This window comes from Artemia franciscana, chromosome 1, assembly GCF_032884065.1.
Source record: "Artemia franciscana chromosome 1, ASM3288406v1, whole genome shotgun sequence".
In the NCBI taxonomy this organism is placed as follows: domain Eukaryota; kingdom Metazoa; phylum Arthropoda; class Branchiopoda; order Anostraca; family Artemiidae; genus Artemia; species Artemia franciscana.
Genome location: NC_088863.1, coordinates 15,572,955 through 15,592,646, shown reverse-complemented (window position 1 = coordinate 15,592,646; position 19,692 = coordinate 15,572,955). Strand labels below are relative to the sequence as shown.

At 35.0% G+C, this 19,692-nt stretch overlaps 1 protein-coding gene across 1 annotated transcript in view; it reads left to right on the top strand.

Annotated features, from left to right (window-relative positions):
* Nucleotides 1-19,692, top strand: part of LOC136026247 (type II inositol 1,4,5-trisphosphate 5-phosphatase-like) — a 106,528-nt gene that overhangs the window by 17,231 nt on the left and 69,605 nt on the right. The window contains exons 3-5 of the mRNA XM_065702618.1: nucleotides 7,882-8,004; nucleotides 12,022-12,307; nucleotides 18,839-19,009. Coding sequence (XP_065558690.1) covers nucleotides 7,882-8,004; nucleotides 12,022-12,307; nucleotides 18,839-19,009 — 580 coding nt within the window. The remainder of the gene's footprint in view (nucleotides 1-7,881; nucleotides 8,005-12,021; nucleotides 12,308-18,838; nucleotides 19,010-19,692) is intronic.

Sequence of the window (19,692 nt, the reverse complement as noted above, 5' to 3'; positions counted from 1 at the left end):
CCCCCCCCTCCCCAATTGATGCCATTGCTCTGAGGGAATACCCCTGTAAACAGCTTTCAAATTTAAATTTCCTTAATCTAAGACTGCGCATTCATCATCCTAATTTAATATATCTTCGAGGGATTTTGTTGAAAAAAAAAAGAATTAAAAAAAGTAAATATTCTACAAAACAGAAATATAGAACATAACAAGAAAACTTTCCGCACAGATTGTTATGTATGTTTGTTTTCTAGACGGCTTAATACCTAGATGATAAGTTAGCACCACCAAGCCACCTGAGGCTAACTGCACTCCTCCTGGTCCTCCTCCATCGACTCTGTTCAGTGCTTCACTCTTTGAAGTGTTTCACAGACTCTGATGGTTTTTGAGTTTCTTAAAATTATTTTCATGGTCTCTTACAACCCTTGTTACGGACTTCCTGCTATTTGTTTGGTAGCCTACCATGCTTCATCCATGAAATAAAACCTTACAATCAAAACCTTCTTTTCACTGTGGTCCGGAAAAGCTGGATCTGAACATATTTTGCACAGCTTACTGTATATGGTCAATAATTACCTAACCCTATCCTCAGTCAATTCCTCTGGAAAATATCTAGCCATTCTTAACCTTTGCTAGCTATCCTTAACCTAGCTATCCTTAGCATTATCCTTAACCTTTGAAGAACCCGCATCGTAGAGCCATAGATTCTCACAGTCATTACTTTGGCTTCCAGTGTTCTAATCTTGGTTCTAAGACTTCCTGTTCTTTCAAACTATTTCGAGCTGCAAATAACACTGTGCTACTATTGTTTATATTTGCAATGACTACCTAGGTAAGTAAAGCTATTCACTTGGTAAATTTTTACCAGGTTGATAGCTTCACCTACCTAGGTAACACTTATTAGTGATGATGGTGAAGTATTGGTCAGGGAAAATATAAATTATCGTCCGTGTAATTCGACTCTAGACGAGTTCTCCTTTCCCATTTAATACTATGTTCTCTCACAAATGATTTCTTTAGCTACAATGCCTTTCCTTACAATTATAATGAATACATTAAAAATAGATAGAATCTTTTATGAGACGGTGAAAATTCACTGCCTTATTAACAGATTTTATCCCTTTTCATATATTCTTATTACAATTGTATGTTTTCCCATTGCATTTGTTGAACTTCATAGCTATGTCTTTGGGAATGTCAACCCACTCACAGCCCTCGAGAAGTTCTTCCATTATTTACTTATTGTATTTGTTATTGAGTAGGGTGGGTATGTTTAACCTTTAGTGCCGAAAAAGACATACAGGTGAACTTTTCAGAGAATGTTGAGGCAAGTTTTGAACTAAATCAAATCAAGTTATGAGCATACGGTTTGTCAAAAGGGCGTGCCCCACGAGTGACTGAGTGTAATAATTTGGAACTTTCAGGAAATTTGGAGAGGGCTGGTCTGCTGACCAAAATGGCAATATTTGCACGCCACCATTACTACAAGTTCTAGGCTGAGGATATTGAATTAAAAATGTGAGGAAATGTTTTTGGAAAAGTTTAATTAAATAAAAATAAACTATTTCCATACAGGTTGTCAAAAGCGTGAATCAGCAATATCGTTAGAACGGCTTACCTTATCAAGCTGAAACTTCGGAGGCATTATGAGGGGGGTGTTCAACTGACAAAAAGGCAACATGTGCAAACTACTAGTGATACTAATACTGCTGCTATTTCTATTACTACTACAACTAATACAATACTACTCCTGCTACTACTGCTCCAACTATTACTATTACTGCTACGATACTAGTATTGTTAAGGCTAAGGGTACGAAAGTGAAAATTATGAGAGAATATCAAGGAAAAATTTGAACTGAACCAAGATACACTGTGCGCATGCAGATTGTGAAGAACGTGTATCTAAGAAGGAATTAGGGTAATAAGTTGGGAATTTCAAGGAATGCTTAAAGGAAAGATTAATTGACCAAACGGTAATATGTGCACGCTACTTCTACCACCACTGCTACTACTGCTAAGATTTCAGGAAGGGTTGAGGGGAAAATTGATAAATTAAAGCTATGAATATATAATACAGGTATTAAATCTATTAATGCAGGTTATTAAAAGGACATGTCGGAAATGTCATAGTAACAGTTAACTGTGTTAAGTGAACACTTCCAGGGCTTGATGAGGGGATGTTTAACTGACCAAAAGGTAATATTTAAATACTAGTGCTATTACTTCTAATACTGCTGGTCTTAGAGCTAGTACTTCTACTACTGTTACTGCTATTGTGAGTATTATTACAACTGTGCCTAAGGGTATGGAGGCGAAAGTTTCAGGGATTATTAAGGTGAGATTTGGACTTAATCCCAATACACTGTCTGCTTGCAGGTTGTCAATAGGGTGTATAAGCAATATATTAGGAACGACTTGGTGTGAGAAGTTGAAACTTGCAGGGATTGTTGTAGTGGATATCGAACGAACCAAAAGGAATATTGGCATCCTACTACTACTACTACTACCTCTATTGCTACTGCTACTAAAAACTACTATTGATACTAATACTGCTGCTATTTCTATTACTACTACAACTAATACAACACTACTCCCGCTACTACTGCTCCAACTATTGCTATTACTGCTACGATGCTGGTATTATTAAGGCTAAGGGTACGAAGGTGAAAATTATGAGAAAATATCAAAGAAAAGTTTGAACTGTACTGTTACTACTACCGACGCTGCTAAAGCCTAGGCTACTACTACTAATTCTACTGGTAATACAACTACTGCTTTTGCTACTGGTACTATTACTACTGCTACTAATGCTAAGGGTATTAAGGTGAAAATTTTGGGGAATATTGTAACAGGGCTCAACTAAATCAAAACACATTATGTGCGTACAGGATACAAAAAGCATCAGCAATGCTTGAAGAACGGTGTGTTGAGAGGCATGTTGATTAAAACCAAAAGTACTATGACCATACTGATGCTAATAGTACTTCTGCAACTATTCCTACGACACAAGCTAAATATATTAAGGTGAAACTTTCAAGGAGTGTTTTGGAAGATGTCGAAATAAATCAAAATGAACTAAGAGCATGTAGATTATGAAAAGCATGAAACAGCAATATCTCGAAGACGGCTTGCATTATTAAGTTTGAACTTTCAGGATATTTTGTGGTGGATTTTGAACTAACCAAAAGGTACCATGTGCATTACTACTGCTACGATTGCTGTAACTAATGAGGTTAAGGACATTAAGGTGAACATTTTAGGGAGCGTTTTGGGGGCGTTTCAATTAAACGAGAAAACAATATGCATGCAGGTTTTCAAAAGGGCATATAAGCAATATCATGGCAGCGCAGTGCTATCATAAATAGCAATATCATAGAAACTTTTAAATGAGCTCCTTCGACTGGATTTTAGGTTTTACTGCCTTCATTAAGAGTCAAAAATGATTGGAGGGAAAGGAGCACCTTCCCAATCCTATCAACTCTCCAAACGCGTCCAGTCAAAATTTTGAGATAGTCACTTTTTTCAACATATTTGAAAGATCCATGTTGTATGCATACAGATTTTCTATTCGGAGGTTGGCAATGTAAACCCCTCACAGTTATGCAATTTGCCCATTGTTTATTTGTAGTATTTGTTATTGGAAAAGAGGGCATGTTTGACCTTCAGTATTCGAAAAAACCGTTGCATTCAAGTAAGCTTTCAGAGAATGTTGAAAGTCTTGTTGAACTAAATCAAAGCATGTTATATGCATACAAATTGTCGAAAGGGGGAAAACTCGGGAATGGTTAAGGGTATAGTGGGAACTTTATAGGAATGGTAAGAGGAAATGACCAATTGACCAAGGGGATGTTGAGGGTGATGATGAACTTACCGGAAGGTACCTTATGCACGTTACCACTATTGCTAAGAGTCACGACTGCTATGACTACTGCTTTTTCTAAAGTTGAGGGCATTAAGGTGAAACTTTCATGGGATGTTTAAGGAGATGTTGAAGTAAATCAAAACACACTGTGTGCATTCAGGTTGCCAAAACAATGTTTAAACAATTTCTCAGGAATAGCTTAGAGTACAAAGTCGAAACTTTATGGTGTATGAGAGGGACGTTAAACCACCCAAAAGGCACTGTTCATACTCCTACTACTGATTCCTGCTACTAAGGCTAAGGGTTGGAGGTTGAAACTTTCAGGGAATGTTTAGGGGGATGTGTAACTAAATAAAACGCTGTACAGGGAGGTTGTCAAAAGGTCATATCAGCAGTAACTCAGAAATGGTCTAGGGCGGTGGTTCTCAAACTGTGGTATGTGTATTCATTAAAATGAAAGAAAAATAATTAAAAACACGGTTTCATTGCTAGTTTTACCTTTTTGTTTCATCTCACTTTATTTATCAGTCCTGGTTCAAGTAAGGATGCTAGGACTGTTTTTAAATTTTCATTTTAATTTTAATGGTCGTATCTCATTGTGATTCTCTTTTCTTTTATATATTTATGCTTTGTTGAGGACGGCCTTTTGACACAGGGCCTATATATTCATTCACATTAGAATTCTACTGTCTTGCGAAAAGAATTCCCTATTTCTCTTCTTGTTTTTGATGTTTATAAATGAGAAGTGTCTGAACTACTGAATTCAATGTAATGCCTTAATTATTTCAACATTAACCCTTACCATGTTTCTTATATACTAAATGATTTAAATAAATTTTCCATAAAATTCCGTAAAAATCAACAATTGTATTCCAAAAAACTCAATTAACATATTACCAGTGCCCAAAGCCCTATATCCTTTTAAATGATGTCAAAGATTAAATGATGACTACACGGCAGTGTTCTTTGGCTATTGTTCTTTCCTACTGTGTATATTAGCCCCCCTTTTCTGGTAAATCAGTGTGCTAATACCTTGTATCTTTCAACGATTTTAACGAAAATCCGAGGACTCTGATCTTGCTTCTTAGGCCATTTTTTTTGGAAACATCTGCCTTCACTCTACTCTGATCAATGGTGTAAAGACTTTGATGGAATCACCATCAGGGCTCTCTCCTCAATGTTCTGTTTGGCAGAAATATTTGATTGTTTGCTAATATCAGTGAGTTGTAAATTATTTGTACTTTGATGAAGCAAAAATACAAAATATGATAATCTGAGCTAAAAGAAGTACGATTTTAGCACTGGTACCTCTTGATTGTAAATTAATTTATAGGGAATAAATAGCTGAGCAACCCGTAAGAGTAAAATTGATCGTTGAGCAGTTATTTTTTTTTAAACTCTACCCTCAATTTTTTCTATCCCAATCATTTGCCTTTGGAGTGCGTTTTTATACATTTTAGTCATGTTGCTAGAAGTCTGATCCATCTTTGGTCATGTTGCTAGAAAAGCCTTGTCAGATCTTTGTTTAGGCTTTTAAAATCTTAAATAGGTAGCCTAACTAATGTTAGGCTACCAAACAGCGTTGTTTTAAGCATCTTTTAAAGCCTCATTTGTACCTTGTCTATTTCTTACTTTTGTTCTATTGCTCCCCCAGCGTAGTCACGGTTACCAGGTAATAGTGGATGACACTAACCCTAATGACATCGACTAATTTTGACTACTTAAACGTATTGTTTACTTATTTTGGTAAAATATTAATTTTATTATTTAATATTATTTTATTATTATATATTTATTATTATATATATTTTTTATTTTATTTATTATATATTTATTATTACATATTTATTATTTATATTATTGTATATTCATTATTATATATTATAATATTATTTTATTATTATATATTTCATTTTTATATTATTTATCGTTATAATTTTAATATTAGTTTTATTTAGTTCAGTTCTACTTTTTTTTTACTTATATTGGATAATATTTAATTCTGTATATTGGATGTTAATTCGGTATGATATTAATTCTTGGATAATTTTTCTTAAATTTCGTCAGAAGAATTTAACTCACATAATTTAAAAACTAGAAACTGGCCCAACCTGGCATCACTGAGTTTACTAGTATCAATTGATTTCCACTTTTCTATGGGTTTATAACAGCATTATACAAGAGCATAAATTTATGATGCTTTTATAATGTATAAAAGCATTATGCATTTATTATAATGCTTTTATAAATGTATAGAAATGTCGGCCGTCCTGGCCGAGTTGGTTGGTGCGCTGAACTCGGGATCCTTTGTCTGAGAGGACGAGGGTTCGAATCCCAGTGTACCCAATTCTTCAGTTGGAACGGGGGTCAGTGGCGTGACTCTGTAAGCTTAGCCAGAGTCGACCCATCTCTAAATGGGTACCTGGAGAAATCTGGGGAAGGTAAACAGGAAGGGTGTGCGAAAGCACAGGATGGCTGGCCCCCAACCCCCCATTGCACTTCCTGGCTGAAGGGCCATGAAACGGAGATCAGTACCGCCGGTAGGGACTGTAAAGTCTAATGCCGTATCCTTTATATATTTATATTTTATATATAGAAAAACATTCTCTACAGCTTTTCTATTCATTTTTGCTGGTTCTAAACCATTCGAAGTAAGGGAAATCAATAGGCCAAAGTGTATAGAGAGTCCTTGACAATAAGCTCTTCATTCCTGAAGCATTATTATAAAAAAAACTTTTGTAATATTGTCTTGTCGAGAATTCATTTTTAAAGCTTTAGATAAAAGGATCTAGCTTTAGTATATATATATATATAAAGGAATCTCAAAAGGTCTGACCTGGCATCTTCCTAATATAAACAATCAGTTCATTTAAGTTTCAAGATCGCTCATTACTTTTGTTAAAGCAATTAATTTAAAGTAATTAATGCTCTCTCTGAAACAATTAATTTTGGGATAATTCTGGAGCTGTAATGTGCACCGAAAGGACAAGATACTCGTTTCATTGCATTTATTAGTCTCAAATCTGTCCATTCACCGAGCTAGGATTATTATATTATTTTGACTTTTTTGTTAGAGAAGTATCTAAACCTGTTTAAATTATAGGAAAACTGTCCTTTTCCAACAAATTTCACCCAATTTTCAGCGTACTTTATCCAAAAAATCTTGTATACAGAATTTAAATAAATTCGTTAGATGGACACAACTACATCCCACCTAAGGAGTAATTCTTTTGTTGATCTATTAAAATTAGGAGAGCGGAAGAATAACAACCGAAACTAGCACAGGGCAAGATGGCCGAAACTAGCAAGATAAACGTTAATCAAACCGTTAATACATATTAAAGGTTAATTTGATAAACAATAAATAAACGTCAATATCAGTTTTTTTATTCAACTTTTCTTTTTATGTTTTTATATCGTTTTTTCTTTTTATATTGTTTCTTTTTTATTCTATTGCAGCAAACTACTTCCTACCTGCAAATAAGCTTTACCTCCTCTGGGCAGGCCCGGATCGGATATGTGCTTGGCCTGATTGAATTTTTTCGCAAGGCCCTCTCTATATATTAGATATTCAAATAAAATAGACCTGCATAGGAGCTTACTTACGTAAAGTAGTTCACGTTTGCAGAAAAATCTATCTAAAATTGGACTATCCTGATTAAAATCAATAAATTTAAGATGAATTTGTACGGGTATCAGTTTTCGATATTATTATACAATATATATTATACAAGTATATATTATACAATAATAAACATATTAAAAAAATCTTATTCAGCCATACAAACATAAAATAGATGTATTTTTATTGTTTGAATAATTCATAATCTATCCCTTATCGTAAAAAATTGCTTTAGATTTAGGAAATCTGTTTTTTTTTGTCCATTTTGATTGTAACGCGGGGACCTTTCAAGTGCAGGGCCCGATTTGGTTCAATCACCCTTTTTGTGGCCCTGCCTTTAGGATATTTTTAATTAGCTATGCTTAATTTTTTCTAGTTTATCTGTGATTTTAGCCTTAATTTAAATTTATTTTTAGGAGCAAACGAAGAAGATAAACTTGAATTAGCTGTTGTGCAAAATGATTTTCAGTTTGTATATGCGCTGCAGTCTGGTGATGGAACAAACCAATTTGCTGGAAAATTATTTCAAGCAATTGAAGGTTTGTTTAGAATCTTTTTCAAATTCTTTTCTGAAGCTAGACACTACATGATAATTCTTAACTTTTAAAAACGTTAAAAAATAACTACACAATGAAAACGATAAAAAATAACTTGCATAATTACACCTTCGATTTTTTTTCAAAGTTGTTTCAATGGGAAGGATGTATTTGTTTCCGATTTTTCTTCATATATAATTTCAGCATCAGCTTCAACTTACTTTTAATCGCAGTGAGTTTGATATATCCAATTTATCTATGTACTTAATTTTAATGTAAACCACTGCTGAAAATGCGGCCTCATATATATATGAGGTAGTTAAGAGGAGGTAGTGAGGTAGTGAGGAGATAAATGTGGCCTCACACTATTCAAGAGGAGGAGGAATTCCATAGCTTCATCAAACAGGCAAGGTAATTATCAGAAACTGAGAGCAAGAATTTCCTTAGTTGTTTACGCTTAAAGCTGTCTTTCAGTGACGTTACTTATGAAAAATCAATGAGTTCTTCACTTGCTTCTGTTGACGCACTAGTTGGTAATTCGTCTTTATTTGGGATGCAAACCCAACTCAACGAATCAAGTTTTTTCATGTCGCCCCCAAAATACTCGTCAAAATCAGTTTCAAGTATTTCCAAACAATCATAGTTACCATTCGATGCTCCTTTTCCACAGCATAAGCTTTTTCATGAACACTCGAATTTTAGCGTGAACTTCAGAAATGTCTGATCCGTTTGAACCTTGTAAATACAATTGAGTATATCAGTACTTTTCCTCTGGATAACCAGTGAGCTTCTGTATGAAGAAGAAGAGCTTTATCGTGGCTACACATTTCTCCACATAGTTTCTGAAAAAGGCGGGCCTGTAAGGTTTTTTTTAATATAATTTATAATTTTCACAACTACGTCAAGTACCGTTTTGGAATAATTGGGTGATCCTTTGGAAACCAGTGCTTCTCTATGAAGGCTACAATGTGTTCACAAAGCACACAGACGTCGTTCAAAAACTTTCGTAACCACACGGCTATTTCTCCCGCACATCGCCCGCACACCGCCAGTGCATATATCGAAGCAGTTCTTTATTCAAGGATGGGTGAATCTAAACAGAAGTCGAAAAAAAAAAACAGTTACAACAGTATAACCATGCTGTAACTACAGTGTAATCATGTTGTAACCACACTGTAGCTCTCGTAACCACACTGCTATTTCTCCTGCAAATCGCCTGCACACCGTCAGTGCATATACCGAAGTAGTTCTTTATTCAACGTAGATAACTTCGTTGTTAAATAACAACGTATATTAACGTATATGTGTTCGAAATATCCAGTTAAATAATTTTATATTTCACTGTCAATAAAAAGGTATCATCCCTATTTTGAACTGTTTTACTTTCTTTATTCAAGGATGGGTGAATCTAAACAGAAGTCGAAAGAAACGGTTATCACACTGTAACTGTCGTAACCACACTGCTATTTCTCACGCACATCGCACACACACCGGCAGTGCATATATCGAAGCAGTTTTTCTACTGTAAAGCTTTTTCTTTTATATGGGAATCTATAGTATAGAAAATTACTTCAGCAGATCCACGACTTAATGGCTTGCAGAACAAGATATCTTCAGGCACGCCACTCTGCCATGTATAATGCACAAAAACAAGCAGTTGAGATAGGTCTTGCAAGTTGGTAGGCTCAGCTTGTTGTAAAGTATAATATTTACTAAGACAGCAAAAAGGTGGGCCTCAGAGCTTGGAAATGTGGAAATGGAGATGGAGGTAAACTCCTAAAATCGTCCTAAATTTAAGAACTATAGTTTTTCCTTATTTTTCGTTTAAATCTACTTTTCTTTGGCTGTATATTTTAAAGTACAATCCAGTGATTGAAATAAAATTTGAAGCCTTATCAAGATTTTCTTTTTCTAAATTTGAGACTCATTTTCTAATTTTCTTAAAACTTATTTTTTTTTAACGGCTTTATTTGTGTTGTAGATCTTCTTCTGAAAACTTTGCTTTTATATCATAAAGATTTTCCTGTCTCAGCGAAGATCATTTCCCTTTGAAGAAATAGGTGGTAGGGGTAGATACTTCAAAAGACCTTATTGGGCCATAATTTAGTTCGTGGCCCATTCCTGGAGGTTTTATTCACCTAGCTCATCTTACTTTTATTTAAACGGTAAAAAACTGTTCGACAAATGTACATGTTCTAGACGAAATCTAATTGCATTTAATTCAGATGCTTTAATTCAGATTATTCAAATGCTTGCATCTTTCAATACTCAACTGCCGTCAACATCTATATCAAAACGGCTGTACTTCAGATTTTATCCTTCATGTGGCTAATGTAGCTAATTAGGCTGCTATGAATTATTCATAGAAATTAATCACATTAAAAAAGAAGATTTTTGTGAGGACCTCCTTGCTTTGTATATTTCCACATTCAGCTTTTTATTTCACGGTGATGAATGTTAAGAGACGTATGAAACAAAGAAGAGAAAAGATGTAATGAATGAAAAAATTAAATAGGTTAGAAAAAACAAGGATTTGTCTGCCAGTAGCAAAATATGAAAATAAGTCAATATTTCGTCAAGGACCTCCACCAAGCCGTCTTCAGGGCTCGGAAAAAAATCTTTTGAAGTGAACTCTACAAGAAGGGAATAGAGAATAGTCTTTACGTCATGTATAGCCAGTGTGGTCTTAGAATGTAAATGTTAAGAGATGAGATTCGTTCACAATAAGTTTTCATTGATCCTTTGTCATTTGATAAATTTAAAGCTAAAAAAAAAAGCTAAAAAAAAAAAAAAAAAAAAAAAAAAAATTCGATCGCTTTATTCTTTGTGGCGATTGCATTGAACCAATGTTGCAGACAATCTCAAGAGTGTTCATTTGTACTGAAGTTTTGACTTCAAGTGTCCTCTTAAAGTAACTATAACGAATGCAAAGGGCTGAGCCTATGGCCTCACTCCTGTATTTTTTTTTCCTTCCCCTAGATTTTGAAAAACAGCTTTTTTGGTACTTTCATTAAAAATTAAAACAAGTTTGCCCCCCTCTCTATATTAAAAAAGAATTTTTAGAATACGCAAATTTTTGGCCTGTTTTTGCTGTTTTTGGCCATCTTGTACCATAAAACGACTGTTTTATCTCAAGTAGGTTTCAAAACATTAGAGCATAAAATTCCAGATAGCCAATCTATTTCAAGTATGAAAAAATCTTATTTGCCCCCCCTCCCCATCGTGTTTCTCATATAACATCAAGCTATTCGAAGGCGATGATTCAAAGCTTCATTTGGATGTTATCATTCATTTACTGCTTATTTATTATTGATCTAAAATCAAAACGTGATATTCAGGCTTCTATATTTTTAGCGCCTAAACCTACTGTTTTTTTTATCATACGCTTTTTTTTTTTTTAGTTAAACGGCAATTTATATCCTCATACGCTTCTTGAGAAAGCTGGAGAGGGGGGAGCTGGTAACCCCATCCAGTATATCGTAGTTTTTGGTCATGTGAAGTTTTAGTCTCTCTTTATTTATGCAGAGCGTTTTAATTTGTATTGCCTTCGCCAGCTCTTGTGTAATGAACAGCCAATTTTGGGAGGCCAAGCGAAATGCGTCTCGAATAGTCCTCACTTCATTCTGACGGATTTCGGCGGTTTGGTCCTGCCAAACGGAACCCTCGCTCTCCGTTTTTTCTTTCATTGATCGTATATATTACAAATTTCTTAAAAGACCAATGTTTCTGTCTGAAGTAACGATTGTAACTGTTTTAAAAGTACAAGGGGAATTTTTTGCATCTTTATTCAGCATTAATTTCTTTTTCATAATTTCACTTTTATTAAACTCCAGCTACTATCTCAACTTGACACGCCAGTTCGACAAATTCTGGCTCGTGATTGCTATTTGAAACAAATTTTTTATCATATTTATTGAATCTCAATTTTCTATATGGGAATAAATTCATTTTCATTTTTGTCCTAGCCAACATTTTTTTCGCCTTGAGCTTTGATGAACGTGAAAAAATTTTTCTTTCTAGAAAGCGCCAGCTTATCTCTGACTGCTGATGACTTCAATTGGGCAGTCACTCTTAAACCTAAAATAGCGATGGACCTATCAGTTTTTGTTACTTCTACGACATTGAAAAATGGATGCGTTGAGGAAGCTATTGACGCACTCGAAGAGGCAGTTGACGCGCTATCAATCCAAGGAGATGTGATGGAAACCACTTCTTATCCCACGGTAGCTGCTGAGCCGAGAGAGACATTAGTCACTCAACAAATGTCTCTGAGAAAGAAAGATTTTACAAACACAATACGGCTCAAGTACAATATTTCTTATCTTTTGTTGTTTGATTCTTGTCTATCTTGTTGTTTTATTTTGTCAAAAGTTGCGTTTCATTTCTATGCTGTCGAGATGAATTTGTAAGAAGTACAGGTATATGAGGAGTATTTTAAATGAGCCATTAACCATCTCTCTAGAACCTTCGCTGCTGAGACGTGTCACTGTTATTCATGAAAAAAATCCTCAATTTTCAGGATGGGGAGTGGGGGGGGGGTAAATGCCTCAAGTTTTGACCATGAAAATTCCACTTATTGAATTTATTTTTATTGATATTTTTATTGAATTTGTTTCTATTTTTTTTTATTTAAATTGTCTTCATTGTTTTTTTTTGTCATGTAAAAATAAGGATTTCTGAAAACATTTTATTCTAGAATTAGCTGCTCGTATGGGAATAATGTAAATTTTCAGGAAGTTAATAACGTCTTTACCTAAATTTATAGTCACATTATATTTTAATTATTCAATATTTTTTTTATCTAATTTTTTCATTATTGTGTTATTTTATACCATTTCTGAATAAAGCTGAATCTCTTTCTCGAGTAAATCAGCATTTAATTCCACTATTTTTCCTGAAAAAGGCTCCTTAAAGAAATTTGTAATTTTCCCTGTTACTAAAATAATACCAGAGACGCTCCACTGTTCAAAATTCAAAGACATGAACTTGGAATTAGATTGCTTACTAAATTTTGTGTCAGAATTTTTTGTACTAGCTTGGGAACTGTGATTGCCGACGACATTCTGAAGCCATGCTGGGAGGCATTAGAAAGCTGTCAGCCTTCTAAATCCCTTTCTAATTTTATTAAAGAGTACAACGGAAGTTTGGAAGATGTTTTTGTTGAGCTTCCAAGTTTTTTTTTTTTTTTTTGTGTTTTGGGGTTTTTTTCAATCTTTATGTGAACTACAATTTGAATTTTGTATGTGTATTTTACTATAATATTAAAGACCATTTAATGTGACTTTGCGTTGTAAAACGTAGCGAACGCAGTGTTTTAATGTTGAAAGAATGTTTTTTTTTGTTTATTTTTTATTCTATTTATCTTATTTTTTATTCCTGTGTAAAATCACATTGCTCTATCTAAATGATCTTTGGATCGATAAAAACTTCTCCGAGAAAACTTTGGGTCGATACAATTACCGCTGTAGAAACCAGAAGAAAAAAAGGGCGTTCGGAACAGATGCACTACCCGTGCTGTGACAACTTTTGTACATAACAGTGTTCTACGGGTTTCTTTGCGAGGTTTTTGGGAGGGATGGATTTTATTTGTAGATTCTTAATAGTTTTTGATTGATTGGCTACTTCAGAATTTTCACTGACATGCATTTTGAACCTATTTGACCAAAATCATTGTTTTGTGGTAGAAATGGTACTTCGCCGCCGTACGATCTCTTTTGTTGTTTAAAAATAGCTTGAGGACTTTTAATTTCTGTTCAAATGAGTCGTATCGTGATAATCTACGACCTCTGATTCGATACGATCACCCCTAGGAAAAAAGCAAAAGGAACAGCCGTACTACCATAACTTGCCAAAACTTGATTTCTCGCTGAACAGTGTTTTTTTTTATTATGAAATTAATGCCAACCATTTGTATAGGTTTTCTTCCCTTAGACTTGTTTGTTTGAGTTCCTTTTAAACGAGTCAACGGATAGGTTTTCAGAAACAACCTCCTTTAGAAAACCATTCCAGATGGAGCTGCAGTGTTTTACATTCCCTTCTTCAGCTTATAGGTAATCCGACTGCGCTCTGTTTCTGCCTGTTTGCCGTATTGGCTTTGCGAACAGCGATACAAGTAGGAATAGCTCGTCGGAACGAGCTTGATAGATGTAGCTGTGGAAAACCGCCATGGGCCTTACCACAAAAACCGCCATTGGCGCAACCCAAATCTCTCTCTGAAAGGTTTTAAAATTACCTAATTGGTGCAAGAAATTTTTCTAGAGATCCTATTTTAGATCTTCTGGAATGGTACCAGCAGGGTTTTAGGAGCCCTTGCAAAAAAGCGGGCATCACATAATGCAATAGACCTAATTCATGACCTATATTGAGGGATAATCGAGTAAGAGGGTAGCTGGCTCTTAGAAGGTAAGATCACACCCCGCTTCCTCGTGCAGGAAAGTCGGATACCGTCGAGATGTGCGTCCCGAGAGAGACCTGAGCAGAGATCGATTCACAAAAGACCCAGTTTGACAACTCGCTTAATAAAGTTGGGATGACGACACGAGATCTTCGATTGAATGATTGTTAGCTCCTAGGGTTAATGGAATTATTTCTGATGTCATTGACTTTTCCTTTGACAAGGAAAAGTCAAAGGATTCTACCATCAGGAACCATAGCCTTTACTCAATACTAACTGGAACTAAACCCATAGGGAAGTACGTAATGACGTCTGCTTGGCCAGTGGTATTATCGTAGTATGTTTGTTGGGGGCCAATGATATTGTCCATTTTGTCGTTCATGTACGCAAGGAAAAGTGTGGGTCAAAGGACACTCCCCTGAGGAACTCTAGCCTTCACTTTGGACTCGCTGGAAGTAAACCCATTGATAAGTACAGAGTGTACTCCCAGGACATTTAGTAGGCCACCCTAATGACGTGTTTGTAATATTAAAAGACAGCACCCTTATATTATATCCTTGAGTGAGAAGTCCAACCTATTCCTAATTTTGGGTATTCAGGCCGTCAAATGTCATAAAGTACGGCGCAGTATTTCTATTTGTTTCTTTCTCTTTTATGGACTTCCCGAATTACTCTATGCATTTTTTGTCCTATAGCATTGGTTTTGGGATTAAATTAGTCACATTATTTGTGTCCTCTTTGTTTTGTTTGTAATTGTATCCTTAATAAAATAATAAAATTTTTCTTAGAAAAAAAATTAGATACCAAATTTGGGAATATATTGTAGTATTTTTTTTGAGAATTATTGGTTTTGGGATTAAATTAGTCACATTATTTGTGATCTCTTTATTTTATTTGTAATTGTATCCTTAATAAAATAATCAAATTTTTCTTAGAAAAAAAAATTTAGATACCAAATTTGAGAATATATTGTAGTATTTGTTGTAAGAATTTATTTGAGGTTACAAGGTTACATTTGTTTGAGGTTGAGAATTTAGTGATAGGTAATTACAAGAGACTACGTATAACACGGCTTGAAGCTTCATGAATGGATAGACTGAGGCCATATTTTTCGTTTAGTCATATTACAAAAGACTACGTATAACACGGCTTGAAGCTTCATGAATGGATAGAGTGAGGCCATATTTTTCGTTTAGTCGTGATTTTTGTATTAGCCTGCCCCCCTCCCCCATACACATACACATTAACTCTTTGCCGAAGAAATTGTGGGGGGGGGGGGAGGAATAAGACCTGGAAAAAAACTATATACAGAAAAGAGAATCTGGGGAAAATCATGACAATCTTGTTTGTTTTTGGGATTCTAGGGCTTGTGTGTGCCTCCCTCTTAGAAAACGATTATATTCCTATGTAATCTTAATAAAGACTAGCTGTTGGGGTGACGCTTCGCGCCACCCCAACACCTAGTTGGTGGGGCGCTTCGCGCCCCACAAGCCCCCCCGCGCGCGTAAGTCGTTACGCGCCATATGTTTTTAACTACGTAAAACATGCGAATATACAACATTCTTCGCTGTCCCATTGTCTATGCATATAAATAGATTGTCAGGTTTACTGACTCTTGAACATGCAACATATAAATTGTCCATGGGAAAAACAATCCGTATTCAGATCTATACCTCATTATTCTAATGATGTGTCCCTGTGTCCCGGTCGTCATTTATATTCCCTGTGTCCCGGTCGTCATTTGTGTCCCGGTGTCCCAGTTTGTAATTTCTCTTTGAGTGTCCCGGTCGTCATTTATATTCCCTGTGTCCCGGTGTCCCGGTCGTCATTTGTGTCCCGGTGTCCCGGTCTGTAATTTCTATTCGAACAATCCCTGTGTCTCAGTCGTCATTTATATATCCCGCCTGTGCCCCCGGCGTCCCCGTTGTAGTTGTGTCCCTGTGTCCCGGTCGTCATTTATATTCCCTGTGTCCCGGTCGTCATTTGTGTCCCGGTGTCCCGGTATGTAATTTCATCAGTTGAAAAACATGACGTCAGTCGACAAACAACTTCATGACGCATACAGCTCAATCCTTAAAATGACGTCAGTCGACAAACATGACGTCAGTTGACACACAAACATGACGTCACTCGACACACACACAGACAACTTATTTTTATATATATAGATTACTTAAACTAATTTCAAAATTTACTTCACACTTGTCATCTCAGTCTAACCGTATTGACATATTTTTTGGGGGTGACATTTCTCTTCTACTTTTTCTGATGATCCTCCCCGGTTGAAAATAACATTTCGCGAAATCTTCATTGGGTATTTTTATACACTCGGTCACACGTAATTTTGTTGTTTTTCATACCGTCAGCCATTGCGTCTCAAATTTGTTTACTAATGAGTGATACAGCGCTGGGATCTAATGGTCTTAACTGAGCATTGCTTCATCGGACTCCCAAATTATTTGATTTTTTTTTTGCACTTTTATTCCAGACTTTAATGCGAACCCAAAGCGTTATGTGATGGTTTAGTACCCTTTTTTCCAAAAAAGAATAAAGATCCCAAATTCTGCGATTCAGGTTGCCCGATAGCCATATATTCTGCTTTAGGTAAACTGTTGGAAAGGATCCTTCAACATGAAATTAGTCTAAAGTGCAATTATGGAGATAATCAGTTCGGGTTTCGAGAAAGGTTCAGTGGCCAATCTGCAAACGCAACTTTTTTAGGTTTTCCTTGAAGAACACAAAGTATCAAAGAAAATTTATATTTTCGCTATTGACATATTGAAAGCTTTTGATTCTGCTCCGCATCCTCATGTCATCTTGTCTCTTCTAATGAGTGGAGGAAGCCCTTTCATATGTGCTTGCCCTTTGGGAAATGTATTAGGGCGCATCAGTCGTGCAAAGCTTGGAGGCCACATCAGTAATCTCGTTTGTGTTTGTCATGGAGTAAAACAGGGTTCTGGTTTGGGTCCTGCCAATTTTAACAGCGCTATTCAAGTTGCTTCACCTCAGATTCCGCCTTACCTTATTGGGCTCTGCATAGATCGAGTCACCTCTCCTACGCCAATGACATTCTCCTTATATCTATTGAGGCACTAAAGACTGCTGTGAAAACTATTTATGTAAGATTACAGGAGATCAGACTGTCAGTTGTCCCTTCAATGCTGAATTCCTTGTTTTTGGCTCCCAACAACTTCCAAATGTAATCTCTGCCCTAACAAAATCTCTGCCTCCGCTACCCTAACCCTAAACGGTCTTCCGTTTGGAGGATCTATTGAAACAAAAAAATATACTTGTCATGAATACTCTGAAACATAAGCTAGGAAAATCTTACGGTATACTTGCCAGAGTTAAGGGGTAACTCGATAAAAGAACATTAAGTAGGATTTTTAATTATTTTTTTTTTTGCGCCCCATGTATTTTTCCTTGTACCAATTTGATGATTTTTTTTCCTGCGGCCGAACGCAATAAAAGGCGTTCTGTCTTTTCGATTTTGTAAATATTTCCTTCAGTTTCCTATTTGGACTATAAATAGTTGTATTTCTAGGTGGTACGGAATTTTCAAAAATTGTGGTAAAATGGATGAGGTTAGATTCGATTCCGTAAATGGTCTTATAATAAAAGTTAAAGTTAAAGTAATGATTTAGATTATTCTTCGTTTTTTTTTGTGTTTTTAGGTTGTATAGGTTAAGTTAAATTATTTTCTACGTTTTGTATTACGAGTTATATTCTTTTTCTTTTTTTTCTGTGTTCTACTGAGCGTGAGTCTTGTTATTGCCCTTCAGTAGTTTGTGACTTTAGTCGCGTTTCTTCTTTTATTTACTCCTCTAGCATGTATTGCATGTATATGTGTAAAGAGGGTACAATTAATTGTTATTATTACTGTAGGACAAATTTGCACTTCATTTATCTAATTCTGCTCTACCTAGGATTTAAAATGTTAGTGTTTATTGTGTCAAATAAAACCTTAGTAGTGACTTGTATCTGAATCAGTAGCAAGATTTTTTTTTTTGAATCATGAGTGACCTGTTTTTAAGATACGAATTGCTCTTTTTTTATGTTCTTGCTAAAGATATAGGCGTAAATAAATATAGAGTTGGATATGGCCTGATCTTAGCCTATAACATTAAAACTTGATCCAAGTCTACCAGATTTTAAAATTATCTTAACCCTCTTAACATTATCATTATAATATTTCTTAATTTATTTTAACTAATAAAAACGAACTTGTAATTAGCACTTTTGCCCTTAGACGTTTTTCCTAACAGATTTTTTACTCTTCCTCCTCGGGATAGCTTTATTATTTTACTGTAATTTACTACATTTTCATATAATTACAGTTTTTTCTTACCTACCCCCTCCCCCTCATAACAATTTGATTGATACTCGCGCTTGACTGGTATATGTGCTTTCGATGTTAGCTCATTTGTTTGTGTTTTTTTTCAGACTATTTGTTGGAACTTATAATGTTAACGGGAAATCACCCACAACCTCACTATCTGATTGGCTTTCTTGCGACGATGAGCCTCCAGATATGTATGCCATTGGCTTTCAGGAGCTGGATTTGAGCAAAGAGGCCTATGTATTCATGGATACTCCCAAAGAGGAAGAGTGGTTGTAAGTATTATTAATCAAGGTTGCCAGCTTCTGACTTAAGATGCTAGGTATATATTAGGGAATGTAGGCAAAGAATATGGCAAGTTAGTGGCTAATCCACAGTCACTTTGAAATTTGAAATTTGAAGTATTTTACTAAAGATGGTAATTAATACTTAATGAGTATTGTTACTAATAAATATTGTTTTATTAATAGCATATATTATTATATTATATTGTCGTCATTTTTTACTATTATGATTATACATTTTGTTGCATTATTATAGCAATTTTTTTAAATTAATAATAATATTGTTAGAATACTTATATTAATGACTAATTAATTATCTAATAAAGATGGTAATAGATGGTAAAAATTGGCTAAATTGCCGAATCTTACCGGTATTAACTAGCAGAAAATATTTGATTGAACAGATATAACATGCATATAACATGCTATAACATGCTAGAGTCACCCCAAACTAGTCTGAAGGGATATCACCTAGACTCCCTATGAAGAAAAACTGTTAAAAACAATAATACAAATGGAAATTCAGTTTTTCAAAAACCAGATATTTAATTTGTTATTTTATACTGTTTATAATGTGAAACCAACTGCTACCTTTTAATTTTTTTTTTTTTTTTTTTTTTTTGAAAATTAACGTAAGTCTTAAAAGGACCTTTGAATTTTAAAGGGGATCTTTT